At 45.4% G+C, this 19,115-nt stretch overlaps 2 protein-coding genes across 5 annotated transcripts; both read right to left on the bottom strand.

The window, feature by feature from the left end:
• Positions 1–137: 137 nt before the first annotated feature.
• Positions 138–10,220, bottom strand: LOC120830205 (uncharacterized). Of its 4 annotated transcripts, none has more exons than XM_040194709.2 (13): positions 10,086–10,220; positions 9,933–9,988; positions 7,432–8,010; positions 4,063–4,110; positions 3,173–3,217; positions 2,700–2,999; positions 2,318–2,350; positions 2,133–2,216; positions 1,800–1,892; positions 1,495–1,578; positions 1,272–1,388; positions 1,074–1,181; positions 138–952 (listed from the first exon to the last, which is right to left on the bottom strand). In XM_040194709.2, exons 2-12 carry the CDS (start codon positions 9,975–9,977, stop codon positions 1,119–1,121), a joined length of 1,491 nt encoding a protein of 496 aa, XP_040050643.2. In that variant the 5' UTR covers positions 9,978–9,988; positions 10,086–10,220; the 3' UTR covers positions 138–952; positions 1,074–1,118. The 4 variants fall into 4 exon arrangements, with proteins under 4 accessions (XP_040050643.2, XP_077943441.1, XP_040050642.2 ...); XM_078087315.1 differs by having other exon boundaries at positions 2,133–2,198; XM_040194708.2 differs by lacking the exon at positions 10,086–10,220 and having other exon boundaries at positions 9,933–10,079.
• A 5,028-nt stretch (positions 10,221–15,248) lies between these two features.
• LOC120830224 (uncharacterized) lies at positions 15,249–18,855 on the bottom strand. The gene is made up of 4 exons (XM_078087313.1): positions 18,747–18,855; positions 17,067–17,143; positions 16,622–16,904; positions 15,249–16,526 (listed from the first exon to the last, which is right to left on the bottom strand). The coding sequence occupies exons 2-4, from the start codon at positions 17,087–17,089 to the stop codon at positions 16,416–16,418; spliced, it is 417 nt and encodes a 138-aa protein (XP_077943439.1). The 5' UTR covers positions 17,090–17,143; positions 18,747–18,855; the 3' UTR covers positions 15,249–16,415.
• Between the last annotated feature and the right edge of the window lie 260 nt (positions 18,856–19,115).

Raw genomic sequence — 19,115 nt, 5'->3', positions numbered from 1 at the left:
ATTTCCTGAATGTATTTAAAAATAAAAATGGATTATATTTGTAGTAAGTCAGAAGTTCAAGATTACTGCATTTCACATTGCGTTGCTCTAATTTGTACATTTTGTTTACGTGAAATACAAATGAAAGTACTCGTGAATCACAATGAGTTACAGCTTTATTTAAAAGTTGGACCAACATCAGTTTGACCGTGATCCTTTTCCTCGGATCACATTACATTTCCCCTCCAGAGCACAGATGTTGAACACAGGACTGTAGCACATCATATGTTCTATACAAAACGACATTTTTTAAAAAGTGTAGGAAAAAAATAAAGACCTCAGCTCATCCCCCTCGACTCTCATTTTCCGGTGGCCATAAAACCTAAAACTCTAGCTTCAGGATGTGTGTTGCAGTGGCACTTAGTCGAGGCAGAGAGTGGAACTGGGGGACAGTGAAGGGGACACAAACGAGGACTATGTAGAGGTTTGTAAGAGTGTCTGTTTGAGCGTAAAAAGACTTTTAAGTGTGAAAAACAAGCAAGTAGTGACCCCCCCACCTATATGTGAACATCGGCGCCACAGATTCCACCTGCATGGAGCGCGTGCAGTGATGACGCCAACGCACCGGAGAGGAACCGACGTGTCCAGGCGCTGCCATTCATCTTGTTTTTGGAATCTCCAGCACGTCTGCTTCCGTTCTTAATGCAAATTCACTGCCCGTGTTTTCAGGGAGGAATACAGATTTTTTTTTATTTAAAAGTGGCCACGATGGGTCGGTTACCATTACTGCACACTCGCGACCGGAGCCTGATTTGCTGCGTGGTGACATCTGGTTTGATGTTACCACGGGAACCGGGGGCCAGAAAGGCACTTCAAAGTGTGGATGTTCTTCTTAGAATTCCATGCGTAAGCCCTAAAAAATGAACAAGATCAGCCGTAAAGCTTTGAGTCCTCCAAATGGCCAAAGGGGAATCTGGAAGACACAAAGGAGACACGCGTCTGGTTATTGGTTGCTGGACGCATTCATAAAAGCTCGGCGGACTTCAATCAAATCCGTGCGGCGAAAGACCGATTCAATATCGCGGGCGTCTTACAAACACAAAAAGAAAAAAAGATCATCCGAGTTGCGTGGAGTGAATCTAGCCCTCGATGGAGACCTCCGGAACGACGTGTCCGTTCAGCGCCCCTTCCACCGACATCTCCTGAGCCGCAAAGCAAGACCAGTTGGACCAGGTGAGTTCACAGCGTCGATGACGAACCTCGACGTCTGCAGCGACGTCCTTCGCTCTTACCATTGAGGCGAGCTGCAGAGACTCCACGGCGAGCTGCATCTGACACGGTATGTCGCACATCCCCTGCTTGGGCTCTTCTGAAAGCACCTCGGAACATTTCTGCTCAGCAGCGGCGTCCTAGAGGGGAGACGAGGGGACAGTTGGGGGGGGGGGGTTTAGAAAGTGTGAAACAAGACTTTTTCAGAATGTTTTCAAGTCATGCCGGCTGTGTACGCTGACTCACAATGAGGGTTTCCTCTGCAGGGGCAGCCAGCGGCTCGACGGGCGAAGCGTCCACAGATTCTGATTTGGTGTTGCTCACAATTTCCTATATCCAGCGAGCAGAGAGAGCTGCCTGTTAAAGACGCTGAGCATGAAATCTGCACAAATGGATAATCTGCAACGACATCTGGCGCATCTGTTAGCTTTGCTGTTTAAACTGGAACTTTTCTGATTGTAGTGGCAGGTTTTAGATGAAATGCCAGTTTTCTTGCAAACAAACAATTGCCTGTTCGAACCCATTATCAATTCTCCTTGCGCACTTCTTACCGGCTGCACCTCAACAGCCTGTGCATTGGCGACGTCCTCCGCTGCAACGGAGTCTGTGACAACGAAGTCATCAACCAGGCTGTCGGCAACGCTCTGTGTGCAGAGAAACAGAGGACACGAGATCTACAACACACCAACGTGTGGATGATGGAAACCAATGAGCTGAAAGCAGCATTTGCATCAACGCACATTGTTAATTAGTAAAATACCCAATATAAGAGATCTTGGTTGTAAAATAGCACAGCCAGCATATTTATTCATGGCATAACTCCTACACTTTGGATTTCAGGGTGCAGATTTAGTAAGATAATATGTAGTAACAAAAAGTTTTACCTCTTTGACTTCAGTTAAAAGGGCTTCCGCCTCTTCTACCAAAGCCTCAGAGACGGCTTCTGGCACCTGGGGACCCAACGGATACTGCCATGTCAATAATCAGAAGGAATTTTAGGTGTTAAGTTAGGAGGACTTAATAAACTATGTAATGTATTCAATTGGAAAAATGAAAGAAATAAACTCACCGCTGGGATTCCCACAGATGGGTCAGGAGCAGCCTGTGTTAAAGAAATAGCAGGTCACAGTGTGGCATTAGTCTGTGCTGTTACACATTTAAATAAAGTACAATAATTAAGAAGAATGCAGGAAAACAGATGTAGACGTTGAAGAAGCGGTGAAAAGATCGTCTTCTTATAAAATCTTTTAAAAAGGGTTTACAGCAGATACAGATAATAAAGGATGGGAGTTAAAATGTACAAAAATGTTGAGAAAAAACACACAACCCGCACACAAGCAACACAAAAGTATGAACGGCATAAGTCCAAATGCAGTACTGCATTATGTTCAGGGAAAGGAGAAGGGGGAAAGTTCGAGAGAGGAGGACGGTCATTCGCATCGGCGTTGCACCTCTGTCATGGCAACGGGCTCAGGCGGGACGTCCGGTGCGTCTTCTTTGGCCGGCTCCTCCCCCTCCCCCTCGGCTGCGGGGCGCGCGACAGCTTCGGCCTCCCGTTCAGGCTCCGGTGCCTTCGCGCCGAGCTCCAGCGCGGCCTGCGGAGCCGCCTCCGGGGCTCCGACGGCTTCTTCTTCGGTTGTTTCCGTTACAATCTCCGCTGCGGCGATCCCGTCTACAACCTCCGCCTCGGCCTTCGCGGCCGCCTCATCCTCGCCCTTCGCTTCTGCCTGTGGCTCGCGGGCGTCGCGCGTCTGCACGTGCAAAATCAATCACACATTGGAAAAGCATGCCACGTGCAACAAGTTGGACAAATGGGGCGACGCGTACGAATGATTGATCCACCACGTATTTCCTCCTGGGCAAAGACCCTAACGATGACCTCCCATGCACCGCCGAGTCGACTGTGGTTTGAAGTTGTAGTTACCTGTGCAGTCTCTGTGGTTTCGGTTATAGTCGCCTCCGCCTGAATCTGGACAATGGGAAGTAAAAAACGCAATGAAGGAAACTGATGCATCGGTCGATGGATGGATGGACACATGAAGATAAAAGCGCTCAAATACTCGACTCTCTTCCTGAGCAGTGGTTGCCCAACTTTCACATCAATTGTAGCAGCTATATCACCAGAAAGCTGTTGTTTCGCTTATTTCTTTGGGGGGTCTGTGAGATTAATAAGTTAACAATATTTTTTTTTGTTGGTCCCAGTAAACATCTGGAGAGAGAAAGCCTGACTGTGCTGTGTTGTGCAGTGGAATGAGGCCTGTGGGGGGGGGGGGGGGGGGAGTGTTATTTATAAGGTGTGAAGCTTAAGTCATACAAACACTTTTCTATTGAAAAAGGTTCTCTGTCCAGTTGCTGCTTTGCAACTTATAAGACGTCAGTGAACACTTATGCATGGCGTATAAGTGGAACCACGTGCACTGAAATGTGTTAAAGGCATTTGTGTTTCCTGTATTCCATGAATGTACGGCATTGTGTTTTATGACGGGGCTGCACGCTTAGCCAGTAAAAAGAAAACGAAAATAACCTTCGTCACCCAGACCGAAGAACAACTCTGCATTGAATCCGTACCGGGCAGCGCGTCCCAAACAAGGTGCAACCTGCGGAACATGACCCCACGCGACACACAATGTGGCAGTTGTAAAAAGGCGTTCCAATTAAAAGCAGCTGTCACGTAAAACGGCGTTGAGTTGTGCCCCACTCGTTCACACTCGTGTGATTTGCCTCTGGCTTAAACCAAAAGATGTGCTGCCTGAGCAAGTTGGAGGCTTGATTGTGTGTTGGTGTGTGTTTGCGTGCGTGTGGGTCTTTTCTTACCTGCATCTCAACAGGGGCTGCTGCTGGAGCCTCAGCTGGGGGTGTGAGCTGTGAAGAAGAAAAAAAAAATTGACGTGAATTCACGAGTCAGCAGAACAGTTTTACTTCACTCAGCTTACCGGAGGCCTCAGGTGAGTGTAATTTGAGTTCAGGGGAGGATTGTGCATCCATCCTGCAGGAATGTTGAGGCCAGTTATATACTGGAAAGCTGGTGCGCCCATTTCTCTATAACCCAATTCCTAAATATATATATGTACACATTAACCTAATTAAAACACTTTTTCACTTTTTAATGCCGTAGGAATACTTTTTTTTTTACTGTTTTACTGTTACCCATATAGTTTCCTCTGCCATGGCACAGATTTGGTCTGTCTGAAGATCTGGCAGTAACCTTAATGGCCACTGGCTGCACCCATTGTGCATCCAAGTGTGTTGAGCCCTGCACTAACGGAGCCGCACATGAATTATGCACATCTTTATAGGCCGAGTCAATTATTTACACTGGGTGGTACCAGCCTGTCTTCAATGTAGGGCAAGTCTTGTGCATGATGGCTGCCACTGCTCTTCATCCATTGGCCCCAATAACTAAGTCCACTTATCTACAGTAGTTAGAAAGGTGTGAAAACTCTCACAGAAAACGCGCGTCGTTGCGCTTGTTGTTGCGCTTGTTGTTGCGCTTGAGTTATTTTCCGTCTCCACCTCTTTCTCTGCACCACTGGGGAGGTGAGAAATCCTATTTTACAAACTTCTGAACCAAAACCCAGAGGGCAAAAATGTGCACATAGTTGTGGAGCCACAGAACACTTTGTACCAAGCTGGTCTTGCCTCAAGAGCCCTCTAAAAAACACAGATCCAAATCAAACCAAAGCTGATCCAGGAAGAGCCCCCTTTTACTAGAACAATTTCCACCCAGAGGACACGATGTACCTGGAATGAAATGATCCGCGCGCTCCAACCAATTGCCTCAGACACGCACAGTTTAGGGAAACAATTTGACAACTTTTCTACACTTATTAACATATTACGACTACAAATGTAGTGAATAAATAAATAGTCAAACATTTGTTCAAATTATACAGGAGTTGTCAAATACGCAGCAAAAAATGGAAAACTCCCAAGAAAACACACCACTAAAGGTTGCAAAGAAACGTAGGGCGGCCCTGATGTCCCCAACGTGCTTCTCCTCAAGGTGATCACCAGTGAAAAGTAACACCTCCCACATCGCCGCTACCAGCAGTTTTCTCGAATGGGATGAAAAAAACATGCACACAATCATTTTTGAAAAAAAATATATGAGGGGGTTAAATTGAAAAGCACTTTAGCCCCAAATCACCCCTTCGCCAGACAAATAGCAAAAGGGCTAAACCACACGACTAGACACATAAAACAATGTGATCACTCTCCCCACACTCCCGTCTCCTCTCAGGCAAAGAAACTAATGATAAAAACTAGGGCAAAACGAGGTGTGCGCATGTGCGGGGAAGATGAGTTAATTAGGGCCTGTAGGCCACATAGGAGGTGGACGGGGGGGTGGAAGACAGAACCAGCGGTGGAGGAGGGATGAGGGAGGGCAGCAGTGAAGGGGGAAGAGCCGCAGGAGCCTGATCGAGCCAACTGGTACAAAATGTTCAGTCCAAGCAGAAGCCTACGCCCGTCGCCCTCAGGCCACAAACAACAGAAACAACAATCTGGGGTCTCTAAACCAGGCGGTGTGTTTAAACTCACCTGAGTCTCCGTGGTGACAACCAGAAGCCGAGGGACCGGCTCTCTTTGGTCCCAAAGCCAGCTGAACACAAGCCCCATTTATGCCCACTCGGATTTTATCAACTACTGACCAAACTATCCCGGTGGGGACCGACTCTAGCCTCACGCGATGTGTCGCAGGGTCAACACTTTCTGCATAAGGTGTCTGTGACCAGAGTTTCATGGAGTCAAGATTGAAAAAAAGCTCATTCGAAGCAAAGCCAGTCAAACGTTACTTGCACCTTATGTCAAACTACCAAACTGTTTGTGAGCAGAAACATCTCTAAGCAGTGAAGGTGCAGAGGAGAAGCAAGGAGGGACGGGTGGAGAAGTGGGAGGGACAAAAGGAAAAGGAATGAGGGGGTGGATGCTGCCAAAGCGCGCGTATAAAATGTGCTGCCAATTTCCAATCGTAAAGTCATTATCGGTCTTGGGCAAAACAATCCCAACCTCAGACTAGTATTAGTAAGGTGGAGGAGATGAAGTATCACTGGAGAACAGTGTGACACTGAAGTTGGTGCAAATGGCCACGGGGACCAATGACAACTCCTGTTTCCTCCTACGCGGACTACATGCTAACAGATTTCAGCACATGCATCCCCCCCATGTGTTCATGGCTCAGTCGATGGGAGCAAAGTCTGTGTTTTGTGTATGGAAGTGCATGCGTGCTGAGGTTAGGAACATGCATGTAAAGCTCATGTACATTCCGTTTCCATTATCTGTGCATGTTGTTTGTATGCAGCAACATAATGTATAATTGTACAAATTGCAAAACGAATGTTGGGAAAGTTCCAGTAATGTGTAAAGATAAGGACTTTATGCAAAAACTATAACTGTGCCAAAATATTCCCAAACGCCATGCATTTTACATCTTACTCGACGACTTTAAAAAGAAATGTGTCATATCAAATGTAGCAGATTTCAAATTTGTCCACCTTTGTTCACAGCGAATTAGTAAAATAGCGGGAACGCCACTATAAACTATTCAATCTTATCCCACCAGCCTATTTAAACCCCAGTTACATTTCAACTAAAGGCATGTTTCGTGACACGGCCAGGTTCTAGCGTAGGTGATAATGTATGACTGCTGAACTGGCTCTTCTCTCCACCTCTTCGCTAAATGGAACATGTTGTTCCCTCTGTGTCCCTCCCCCTCCGCCCATCCCACAGAACGAAGCCACGGCACAGACGACGTGAGCGTACAGCATCTAAAGAGCCACAACGTAGGATATCGGTCCTTGTCGATTGCATGCAAAATTCCATATGTGTGGTCATTGTAATATATGAAATGCTGATGTTGGTCTGCTCCCTTTAACATAATGAGTGATGTCTTGTGCAGTACAGTCTCGCTGAGGGACACGTTAACCAAAACCCAATCAAGTACTGTTGTCAAATGACTTGTGCACTGAGCACTCGTGTTGCTGGACGTTTGCACGGAGAAGCCAGACTCAAAGTAATGTGCCTACAGCTCTTTTTAGCTTAATATATAAAGGGCTATCTAGAGAAAACTGTCTATTAATAATCATTGAAAAGATAGCTCCCTAAGCTGAACATATGCAATGTTTTAAAATGATTAAATATAAAGAATGGAAGTTCTCCGTGTTTGCGATACAAAGCAGTTCCTACCTGTGTCACTGGTTCTGGTTTAGGAATGATAGGTTCAGCCTCCTGCACAATCGCGACTTCAACTGTGGAAGGCTCTACCGGTGGAGCCTCAACAACGGGTTGTTCTTCAGCAATCGGAGCTGGGACCTTGACCTCAACGACTGCCGGCGTCTGTTCCAACACCACAGCCGCCACCTCTGGCACCGCTACCTCGACTGGGACCGGCTCCTCCACTGCCACCGGGGCCGGCTCTTCAACAGCCACCGGGACCGGCTCCTCCGCTGGCACCGAGACCGGCTCCTTCACTGGCGCTGGGACCGGCTCCTTCACTGGCATTGGGGCCGGCTCCTTCACTGGCGCTGGGACCGGCTCCTTCACTGGTGCTGGGATTGCCTTTTCCACAACTGGTTGTGGTTTAACGATTGGGGTCTTCACGGTGGGGACAACAATCGGAACTGCCACTGGGATCTTTGCTGGAGCCGGAGTTTTGGCCGCTTTCTTTGAGGTCGCTGCAGGTGGCGCGTCCACTGCCATCGCAGGAGTGGCTTTGGCTGGCGGGTAAGCTGCATGCTGCTCTTCAAGGCCTCTCCTCTGGGCCTGCTGCAAAAGGGAAATGACACGAAAACATTTGGGTTAATTATACAATTTTAAAAGGTTAGGGTAACTTGGATTTATATATGAGTGTTAAAGTTTAGGGGTCTTAACGCTTGAGGGGCCCCCGTCGTGTTCAGATACTGGGGTTGTTGTCCATCTGGAATACCAGTCGTGCCATTCAACGTGTTTTGTTGGGGGGACAAAACCTCCCCCAGGCTTTAATAGAGATTTTAGGACTCCAGAGCCCCGGAGAGAGGAAGGGGGGGCTAAAGGGGAGTACGCCCAGCAAAGCTAGTTAGATAATGGAGGCTAATTATTTGAATCAGAGCGGACCTGACAGGTCTGGTGAAGCGGGGATGGAAACCGTACGTGTCAGCAAACCCGATGGGTGCCCCGCAGGCCAGACAGTACGCCTAATCACATTATAATCACGTTATAATCACGTTACAATCACTACCCGAAAATGCCTTTGTTAGACGGGCAGCCAGTTACTGCCTCCGTCTGTACAGCTGTCGTCAAAACAACCCCTCCCTTCTCTCGCATGGCTCGCCCCAAACCTCACCAACTATGTGATGTATAACTTTAAATCAATCCCGGTTGTTAGTTGTGTTGCTCGGGCGGTGTTAAGATGCTTACAGAGGCCTTCCTTCCCTTTTTGTGCTCTAATATCTCTGGAGTGGGTGATAACGTCACCTGTGAGTGACTCGAGGGGAGTTTATCCGAGTGCCGCTGGCAGACTGAGTGAAGCGGAGAGATTGTGTAGACTCCATTCTGGCAAATTAGTGCAAGACATTCCTCTTGTCAACACACTACCAAATACAGTTGTAGGGTGTTGAGAGTCGGGCACCGGCCAGGGAGGTTTTAAGGAGGGGGGAGGAGCTGAGAATTAAGACCCACAAACTGAGAACACACACCCAGTCTTCCCAGTGTTGAGACTCAAGTGACCATTTAGTTGTAAAGTTGAAAGATTTGACCCCCAAAAAATATTTTTTCTTAATTGAAAAGAAATGATATCAGCTCTTGTCTTTGGGCACTGGACGTTCACCCCCACCCCCAGAGGAGTGGAGATTAGGAGTCAGATTTGCCCTATTTTTAACAACGTTTGCCTTTTGCTTCGGCATTTGGAAATGATCACTGTTGAAATGATGTATAGCGGTGTATCATCATCATCATCATCATGTTAGGTACACGGTACTGTGCGCACGGGAAATGGGTGGATGGGGGAGCGTCGGTGGGAGTGACTTTGTACTCCCAAAATATTGGTTTTATTTCATGTAATAGATGTTATATAACGTTTTAAATTCAATAACAACAACAACCCGCAGGAGTATAATAATCTGCAATACGCATCGCAGCATTTCTATCCAGAGCGCAGTGAGAGCGCACGTATACGGCACAAATGCGTAAAACCAAGACGGGTACAATTCCCCTCCTCTCTCGTACCCAATTGCAGAGACAGAAGCGTCTGAAGAGTCGTGCTACTAGAAGAGATTGTATAATTTGTATCTATTGTCTACATTGGTGACGCAGTCTTCCATCTCCATCTCGAGATTTTACGCACAAGGATTAGCGCGCCGCCCGGAGTTCAGAGCGCCACAAGAAACGCAACAACATGGAGAATAAAAAAAAAAAACTTCGACCACTTTTCTGTTGATATTTCGATGTGCTCGTTGGACAATTGATTTGATCACCGGTGCAAAACAGGCATTTCTACGAATTTAGGAGCAAGTTGTATTTTGGGAAAAGCAGAAATAAAAATCCAAAATAAAAATACGCAGTTGATATAACTACTACATTCCCGAACATTAGGGTGAAACCAAACATTTGTCGGGCTTTATTCTTCATTTGAGTTAACTTACCAATCAATACAATTGAAATTTGATCGTAAAATAAGATAAAAAAACTTAAGCACGCCTGCCACCATTTACCTCCCTCCTCATGCGACGCTTGTTCTTCTTTCTCTTGCTGGGCATTTTTGTGCGTGCTGATGGAAACAAGAGACACCGAAAAAAAATGAGAAATGAAGAGAGACCGTGAGGAGAAGAGCGGATTTTTATAGAGCCCCCCCGTCCCTCTGTTACCTTTGCACCGAGCCTATGGGAGCACTGGGATGAAAGCTGGGGGGCGTGGAGAAACGGAGAGCGAGGCACGCACATCCCCGCGCGTCACACAAATGCACGTGCACGACAGCTCGCCGAGATGAGTGTGAATCAGATTTGGGCTGCAGGGTTGCGCTGGCTGTGTTATGCAAGCATTCCATCAGGGAGGGAGCCGTCCGCCCGCTTACCGGCTGCCACGCCCCCTTTTCCTGGACCAGAAAGGCGTTTTGACTCGAGCACATGGCAACCGCAACGCATGTGCTCGAATATACGTGTGTGATCTTGTGATCTTTATATTTTTGCTCTTCACAGAGCAGCGTCGTAATGTGCCGATCGTGAAGCACGGTGCACGTCCGTTTTGGTGGAATTGTGCAGAGGAAAACACACAAAGAACTGCTCTTCCACAGAAAACAACATTGTCAACTTCTTTAAAATCCTGAAGCTTGGAGAACATATTTCATTGTGTGTGTCTCCTCCAGGGAACAAAGAGAAAGAAAGCACGTAGCCTACATGTGTGGACGCCCAACGCCCCCCCACCGCACCAGCTGAGAGCACCAATTGTCTCCGACTCCTCGGCGGCGGGCAGCTGTACCCTGAATCACTTCTCTATTGTGTCATTTATTATTCTGAAAGTGTGGAGGAAACATTGAACCTCTGTAACGGGTTTCTATACATTGCACATGTTGCAGTGAAGGGAAGGTGTTTCCTTTTGGGGAGGAGGCCAATGAGCTGCACAAAGAGTTGATTCTCTCTACAACATGGTCGGTCCGGCCTAAAGACTCCTACCTTTGGCCTTCGGTGTTAGCCGGACTTTGTGAGCTCATTGGTGACACACAGTGCCCTTTTTAAGACGTTAGATAACCAGTCGACTAATTGGCCAAAAATAGCTCTATCGTGGGTATTCTAACTGTCTCTAATGTTATTGCATGGTGTCCGACTTTATCCTCCAATGGTCTATATGTCTCACCATTGTGGCACGTGTTGAATGGCTGTGATTCTTCAGATTTAATCAACTGGGTGAATTAAAAAATGGTGACCAAAGCGAGATTAAGCTATCCCGTTGTTTTGAGTTGGGACGGTAAAGTACATGAGGGAACTTTGCAGCACATTATTGGCCGTGACTGTAATGAAAGGAGGGGAAACAATTCGGTCGATTTTTTTGTGTGCTTACAAAAGCTCTCATAAAGTGAAGGCTCTGTGAGTCCTCGGTTTGTTAGTGCACCTTGAGCGAATGTGTCACGTAAGAATGCGCAGCTGCCGAGCAGTCGGCTGGGCAGGTTTGTCGGGTCTTGCAGCCAAAAGAGATGGCTGCTTATTCAAACGCAGCAACTTGAGGATCGTTCACTCCTCCGGCACGCTGCAGGTTTTAGAGTTTTGACGTAGTAAAGGAGGGTGAGCCACATCAGGGACGACTGTGACCCTGAATACAAAGCAGTGTTGTCACCTGAGGGCTAAACTTCTTCTGTGCAATGAAGAAGCTCGCAGCTATTACGTTGTTATTTCTCTTGCAAATAACAGCATGACCAGTCAAGTCCAAACCTTTGAGAAACAAATTCCATTTGCACGCAGTCCAACACATATTAGAGAAGTAGCTGGTCGATGTGAATTGTTGTGAAAGTGAATGAGAATAACTATCATTGAATATACAAATCAATAGCTGATGGAATGAAAATATAAACTCAGCAGAAACACCAGAGATTATTTATGAATCTCCTTTAGCTACGTTAAAAAAGAAGATAGTCAAAGATGTCCTGTGTGTCTCTCTGTTTCGTATCCAGGCAGAATAATAGCGAGGAGCTTTCTCCTTAAGACTGCAGGCAACTCAGCAAATCCTCAGAAACATCGTGCATCAGCTGGTCGGAAGAATCACCGCCTTTAAATAGACGCATGATGTTTACCTGCAGCCCTGAACTGGGTTTTCACACACACACACACACACACACACACACACACACACACACACACACACACACACACACACACACACACACACACACACACACACACACACACACACACACACATCAGGCGAGCACTGGAATGTTGCTCATCAACAAACACCCCTCCCCAAGTCAGCTCCATGGTTACCAACACTTGTCCATCAGGCCAAACACACACACACACACACACACACGAACACACAGTCAAACACACACCACCGTAATGACTCTTCCCAGGTTCCACAAAGATGCGTTTAACCCCTGCTAAGTAGACTATACATCGATACGTAGAGATTTCCACATTTAACTAGATATTTGAGCACAGTTTGTTTGCACGCTGGAGAAAAGAGGCTCATCAGCGGGGAAGAATATGCTCACTTTTAATTGGTGTTCTTTCTGAAATGTTTCAATCTTTTCACGATAAATTCTGAGACTGCATTTTGTTTTCTAATGTTGTTTCATTTTTAATCCGCTTGTACAGTTTTTAAATAAGCAAATAGTTCAAGTGTTGGTCAGATGAAGCACCACTTGGTTTAAGAGCAGTTTTTAGGATGAGCTCTTGGATGAATTAGTTATGAACAAAAACCCATTGCTCCCAGAACAAAGGGCATCTCTATCTATTATCCGTTCATGCAAAACTAATTATGGAGAAAAATAGAGCTATGTGAGCTATGTGAAAGACTATTCTCCTGCATGTCTAAGCGCTTTGTTTGTTTCTCATCCATCCGCCATTCAGAAAGAAACTCTCTCTACACCTTACGGATGCGTGTACAAACACTGGGATAAGAGCATTGTCTCTGATGCGAGGTTTGCTGCGTGGTACCAGAGGCGAGTTACGGGTATCACTCCTCATCGTAGTCTGCCTCCCCACCACTGGCCTCAACTCAAGTCCCATCAGCTTTATGTTGAATGGAACATTTTTGGATATTAGATTGTGATGTTCTGTAGTTCTGCGGGTTTCAATTGAGGTTTTTGTGAGCTTAACAGGTAATAAAGAATTATTTAAAATCGGTTATTGGTTCCAGCCATTTTAATTGGTCAAGTACTCCTCTTCTTTCAACCCCCGCAGCTCTGACTATTTTCTTTGATTTCTTGAATAAAAGCGTTAATTTTCACAGAACACATGTATCATATCAATAGAAATATGATGTGTCAACAATTCACAAAACAATATGCCAAGGTTCTTAAGCTTGTATTTTCTGGTGTGTAATTGCTTGCTGGTTCCCCCTCACCCCCTCACCCCCTCACCACAAGGCCCCTCCTTTTTTTGCACACATTTGTGGTTGGACGCTAGTGGAGGCAGTTTGGAGTTTGTTAATAAAGAATCCCGACCCCACTGGCGATGAAGGCCAGACAGAGATAGCGGAGAATGTCATTGGACAAAAGAATGCCAGGGGCTCTGCAGTGTGTATTCATATCGCACAGCGGCGAGCGGGAGGGAGGGAAGGATGATGATGATGATGATGAGAATTAGAGGAAGGTAAGGAGAGAGATGGGTCATCCTGGTAATGAAAGCAACTGTGCTCAGCTGTCATTCAACAGAGGACAGGCGCACAGACGCATACGTCCAGTGACCGACATGGTCCCGTGCACAGACACAAGCAAGCGTCCCCCTCCTTTCCTTTTTATATTATCTGAGCTCCTCTCTTCATGCGCAGCCCTCAGGAGGTTTTCTTACTCTAAATCTATTCCAGGATCCCACATGTCTCTTCCAGAAGCAGCACTATCCAGACTCACTCAGACAGTAACTTCTCTCAAGATGGTCTCATCCAAAATGGATTTTTACTTTAATAAACTCTGACAAGGCGTTTTTTGGGGGGGAGTTGGCAGTAGTTTAGTTGACGGACTGACTTATAACCTATAACTGCCTACATGTTAATGGTCGTTATTCAAGAGTTTAAGCTGGCAATGAATTAAACTCTAAAAGAAAGAATGCACCAGAATTCAGAAGAGCCCTTGGGATTGATAAGGAATATATTTAGAGAATCAATTTGGCTTTAACCTCCTGCTACTTCACACAAATAATATTTTGGAATGTGCAAGGACAGGTAAAAATTCGGATCGAAACATGTTAAACACATTTTGCTGTCAAAGCGTAGACAGACAAGATGGCCACCAACAAAACCATCGTAACCATGAATGTCCTCCACCAAATTAAGCTTGTATTTCTTGGTTGCACCATCAACTCTCTGATTTGATGGTGCAAGTATGGTGCTTTTGGTAAAGAGTGGAATCCTCCTACACATGCTAGTTAGCATGTGCACGTGTACCAAACTACCGGAATCACTAAGCTTTTAAATGTCTGAATATTAAATTGTGGAATCCATAAGCTCATAGTGGAATATTGCTGTATAGCACATGAGACAGCGGGACGAGCTTTTGACAGACGTGAGGTTTGGCAAAAATAATTTGTATACCAGCTCCAGTTTGGTTGTGAATTGTGTGGATAGAGCGACCTAAAATAAATAGGCCTATAAATGACAACAAGTAGTGGACACGGTTACACAGTTACACTGCCCTCTAGTGTTTAATTTGCACAGTACAACAATATTCTATACTTGAGCAGGATCATGGCAATGCTTTAGTTATGCAATTACACTCTGACTCAATAATGACAAGATGAAGAAAGACGTTCTGGGATTCAAGCTATTGCACACAGACTTACACACAGACATGCACACGGACACACACACAGACATACACACAGACACACACACACACAGACATGCACACGGACACACACACAGACATACACACAGACACACACACACACACACATGCACACGGACACACACACAGACATACACACAGACATACACACAGACACACACACACACACATGCACACGGACACACACACAGACATACACACAGATGTGTGTGTCTGTGTGCGTAGTAATGTGACTTGTAAGAGAAGAGGCTTTTCCCTTGTGGAGCTTGAAAATACATCACCACATCCGTTTGCTGTAAAAGAGAGAAAATTACACATTACACCTATGAACAGTGTACTCTCTCCCTGGAGAGTAAAGGTTGTTGCTTGAACAATTGGTTGACTATTTATACACGTAGGTTATACTTTTGCTGCAAAAGTGGATACTGCTGGAGTGAAGAAAAGTGAGCAAGGTTTAAAAAGTCAGACTGAATGGCTCGTAACGAGCTTTCCACTCAGCGGCCCTTAAATGTAAATATACAACGCAAAAGCTCAGTTACAGCGCTGAATTGATTTATTTTCAGAACTATCATTATGTGTACATAGAAATATGGTACAACATTAAGTATATATATATATAGATTTAATCAGCCAATATTTATTATATTCTTCTTTCCTGACCCGCCTCTATATTTATATAATTCACTTGTTGTCCTCAAATTTCAACATTTCATTATGGCTATTTAATAAATGTACACAAGGTCATTGTTTAGGTATGGTAAGTACAGACTTCTGACCTTAAAAAGACTGCTTTCAGATATCAGGTAATAACATGACATTTAACACGCAATGACAGCAATATTAAATCAAGCCAATCTACAGCCAACGTCATGTGCAATGACATCATAACCAGCTGTTCCTTTGGAGAGGTGTTCCTATTTGATTTAAAAGCATCATTCAGTCACAGAAAACAGTTACCACATGTAAAAACAATGACTTCATTCACAGAGTCTCTGGTTTTGTATCAAGGTTGCTACTCTTATTATAGTATATACTTAGCACATAATGAGACTAAGACTAAACACTTGTTGTACATTTAGATGTTTGAATCATATCTACAATAAATACACACGGTATACTGTGATCCTAAGTAGATGGTATTCATGAGGTATGAATTCTGTCTAGGAATAACAACAAACATTCAAATGCATTAAAAGAAGTGGTAAAAGTGCAAAAAATCATTTTAATTTAGGTTCTGTGCAGTCGCTAATACATGTCGGGGGACACGCCTCATCATTTTGGGGACACGAGACAAAACAAAGTGCATTATAAATGGCCACATAGTGGCCCTATTGAATTTACACATATTTCATTAATACCTTTAAAGTGATTTTAGAGATCCTGAAAAGCAATCAATGACGGACATGCAAACAAACCGAAAGCAGATGCTCCTGGTTGGAGATGATAATAACAGGAGGGAAGAATGCATTCCGATCCCGTGTCAACAATCAACATGCCCGGGAGTAGTGTCTCTGAGAGTGTGCTGTCCTCGTGGCATCGTAGCGGTGAACCTGCTGCCATTTCTGCAGCGCCATCATCACATTCATTACCAAAACAACCTTTGAGACATCGCCAGCGTCAGCTCACTGGAGTCCACGAGGCCGTTCAAGGCTGTGCGTGACCGCTGTCCCAGGCCCAGTGTGACGGTCCTGAATCATTCCTGTCACTGTGTTTGTGGCTGACTCCTGTCCGTGGGGGGCGGGGGTGCGATTTGATACACAGGGACGTTGTACTCGGTGTAAGCGGGCGGGAGATCGTCAGGCTTCAATCCCAGCTGAAAGACACAGAGAGAAATGCAAGGTTCAAATCCAACTGAGCGCACGTAGAAGTGGATGTTAAGGCGTGGGGTTCATCTCGTCCCAGCGTCACCTCATTGTAGGAAGGTGGAGGCCCACAGAAGACGACGTTGCTGTATCGAGGTGGTGTGTGGAGCTCCAGGCTGATGCGAGGCCCTCTGTCCTGGTCTTCGCTGTCCTGCCGTGACATGCTTCCATGGAAGGGGATGAAATAAATGGGAGGAGGGCGAGTTTCCTGCTCACTGCGTCTCAACGCCTCCCTGTTGATCTGCTCCTCTCTGAAGCGACTGCACACCCTGCAGAAGGTCGTGCAGAACATGATGGAGAGGCCGAAACCCAGGATGCCCAGGAAGATCCTTGAGGAGGAAGAGGAGGAGAGGAAGATTTGACAGTGTAAATTCAGATTATCACACACCGAGTGAGCACATTGCCTTTGGGTTTTAATGGAAGAAACAACACATACAAAATGTTCATTTAGATTTCTTATCTATTCATAAAGAAAATGAATTATGTCTTACTTCAGAACGGGAATGTTGTCCATTGCCAATATTAGAGCTCTGTGGCGAAACAGAGTCAGAAAAAACAAACCACGGACCTGAAGAGGAGACAAACATCCCACATCTTGACATCAATTACACACTTTTTGGTCAGTCCGTTGGTTGGTTGGTCCACCATTTTCTTTAGTGGAAACAGTTTCCAGCTCAGGGCTCAGGGTTTCGTCATGGAAGTCAAAAGGCGTGTGTGCGGAAACACGTATTTGTATCCACGCAAATTGGTAAAACAGGGCAGGTCCATTATTGTTGTTATAACAGGAAGGCCCATAAATTCCAAACAGATTCCCCACTGACAAACCTTTATTGAGCCGGCCCGCTTTACTCAAGCCTTGCCCTCTGCTTCTACTCATGAACCACGTATGCATGCGGATGCCTGTGTTTGGTCATGGCAATTATGCCTTCCCACTTGTAAATCTAAAAATGTTGTGTTTCTCTGGCTAGAATTTTAAATCTGAAAATGTATCTTTATATTCATGCTGTGTCAGCAGAAAAATACTCTTTGAACTTCAGAGCTATAAATGTTTTGTCTAAGACACAATCAGCCAAGGCTATTTTATTGCCTGGCTCTCCTTGTAGGTGGAAAGATACAGTACATTTATACAACATCTCTACCTGGAAAACAGATTACCCTGCAGTTACCTCGTGCAGTTTACAATTCAGTTCAGTCTACCTGCACTGGTTTTATCATCTCACAAAGATCGGGTGATTACATTTGTTCCTACGAGCTTGGAAACGCGTCATGTGATGGACAGGAATATTGAGCTAGTAGCGTGTAAAGTATAATATGTGGTCTTATTTTAACTTGTAAAACAACCTTAGATGAGCTGGCTTGAGAACATCCTCCTCTCCTTGAGCTACGGACACTATTTGGATGATCATGTGTTGTCACAAGCTGGAAAGAGGGCTCTTCTTGGGTTATGAAAAGTTGACGTCTAACGGACATCAATGAAATCACGAGGACCTCCGGTCGCCGATCAGTCACATTCATGAATCCCGAGTCAATCCCACACCCACCAAAGTGCTCCACCTGAGACTAAATTTAAGCGGGTTGGACTCGGGTGCCACTACAGCTCGACCAAGTCACCATTAACAACGTGCACTGCTGACAACAGAAGATTCCCTCTCAAGTGAAGTGGAACTAGAGCGGTTTGGCTCTGTGACTAAAGTCACATGACAGGCTTTCATAGCATCATTGTTATTCGATACCATTAGCAGAAATTAGGAAACCCATTTTGATTCTAATTAACTTTCACCTTTTCTTCACCCAAACTGCTTGTGTGGATTAAGTCCCGAGCATGTTGTTGAATATATACTTATAGGAAAACAAAAGCTACATGAGTACGTACTCATCTTTCAGCTACACATATTTCAGGTGGTTTAGTACCACGTGTATATTCCGAGTAGATTATTACACCAAACCAAGCAAACAGAAGAAAACAAAAATCACCAGAGGCCGGTTAGGTCAAAAACACAGGATCAGTCAGCCCGTTGGATCAGGGGCCAAGTCTGAGAAGAGGCCACTGGCTAAACAAATAACGGCTCCAAAAATCTTCATTCGAGAAAATGTGATTAAATGCGATTCGTTTGGCTTCATTGAGCAGTGAAATCCACAACCGGGAGGCAGAAGTAGTGAGAGAGTCTTACCTCCAGTCCAGAGAGGGCTCTCCTCAGGTGTACGACTGGGAGGGAAAACTCACTGGAACGGAGGGCAGTTTGATGAGGGGGCGGTGTGTGTGTGTGTGTGTCTGTCTGTGTGTGTACATGCACTGGAGTGCAAAGCCCAGAATGTATATCGGCCCTCGAAAAACCCTCTGAAATGACTTTGCTGAATCAATATGACGGTTAAGCTTATTCACAAGGGTTATAAACGTATGCTCATATGTATGAATATGTGCATTAACTTAAGTGTGACGCTGCGTTTTACTAGTTTGTGCTAAAGGTCCATTAGAAGAATCTCTTTCCGCGTTAGAGGATTTAAAGTAACAGTTACGTTTCTCAAGAAGGCTTCTTCTG

Source organism: Gasterosteus aculeatus, chromosome 13, assembly GCF_964276395.1.
Source record: "Gasterosteus aculeatus chromosome 13, fGasAcu3.hap1.1, whole genome shotgun sequence".
NCBI lineage: Eukaryota > Metazoa > Chordata > Actinopteri > Perciformes > Gasterosteidae > Gasterosteus > Gasterosteus aculeatus.
The sequence above is the reverse complement of the archived record's forward strand: the minus strand, read 5'-3'. Positions and strand labels throughout refer to the sequence as shown.

Bases quoted from the DNA above. Each gene is read 5' to 3' on its own strand.
- LOC120830205 (XM_040194709.2), bottom strand. From the start codon at position 9,977: ATGCCCAGCAAGAGAAAGAAGAACAAGCGTCGCATGAGGAGGGAG. The intron at 2,217-2,317 runs GTGAGTTTATTT...TTGACATGGCAG, and splicing joins CATCTGTGGGAATCCCAGCG to TATCCGTTGGGTCCCCAGGT. The intron at 1,389-1,494 runs GTGAGTCAGCGT...TCTCCCCTCTAG, and splicing joins CTGCAGAGGAAACCCTCATT to GACGCCGCTGCTGAGCAGAA.
- LOC120830224 (XM_078087313.1), bottom strand. From the start codon at position 17,089: ATGGACAACATTCCCGTTCTGAA. The intron at 16,905-17,066 runs GTAAGACATAAT...TTCCTCCTCAAG, and splicing joins GACAACATTCCCGTTCTGAA to GATCTTCCTGGGCATCCTGG. The intron at 16,527-16,621 runs GTGACGCTGGGA...TGTGTCTTTCAG, and splicing joins CTCCACCTTCCTACAATGAG to CTGGGATTGAAGCCTGACGA.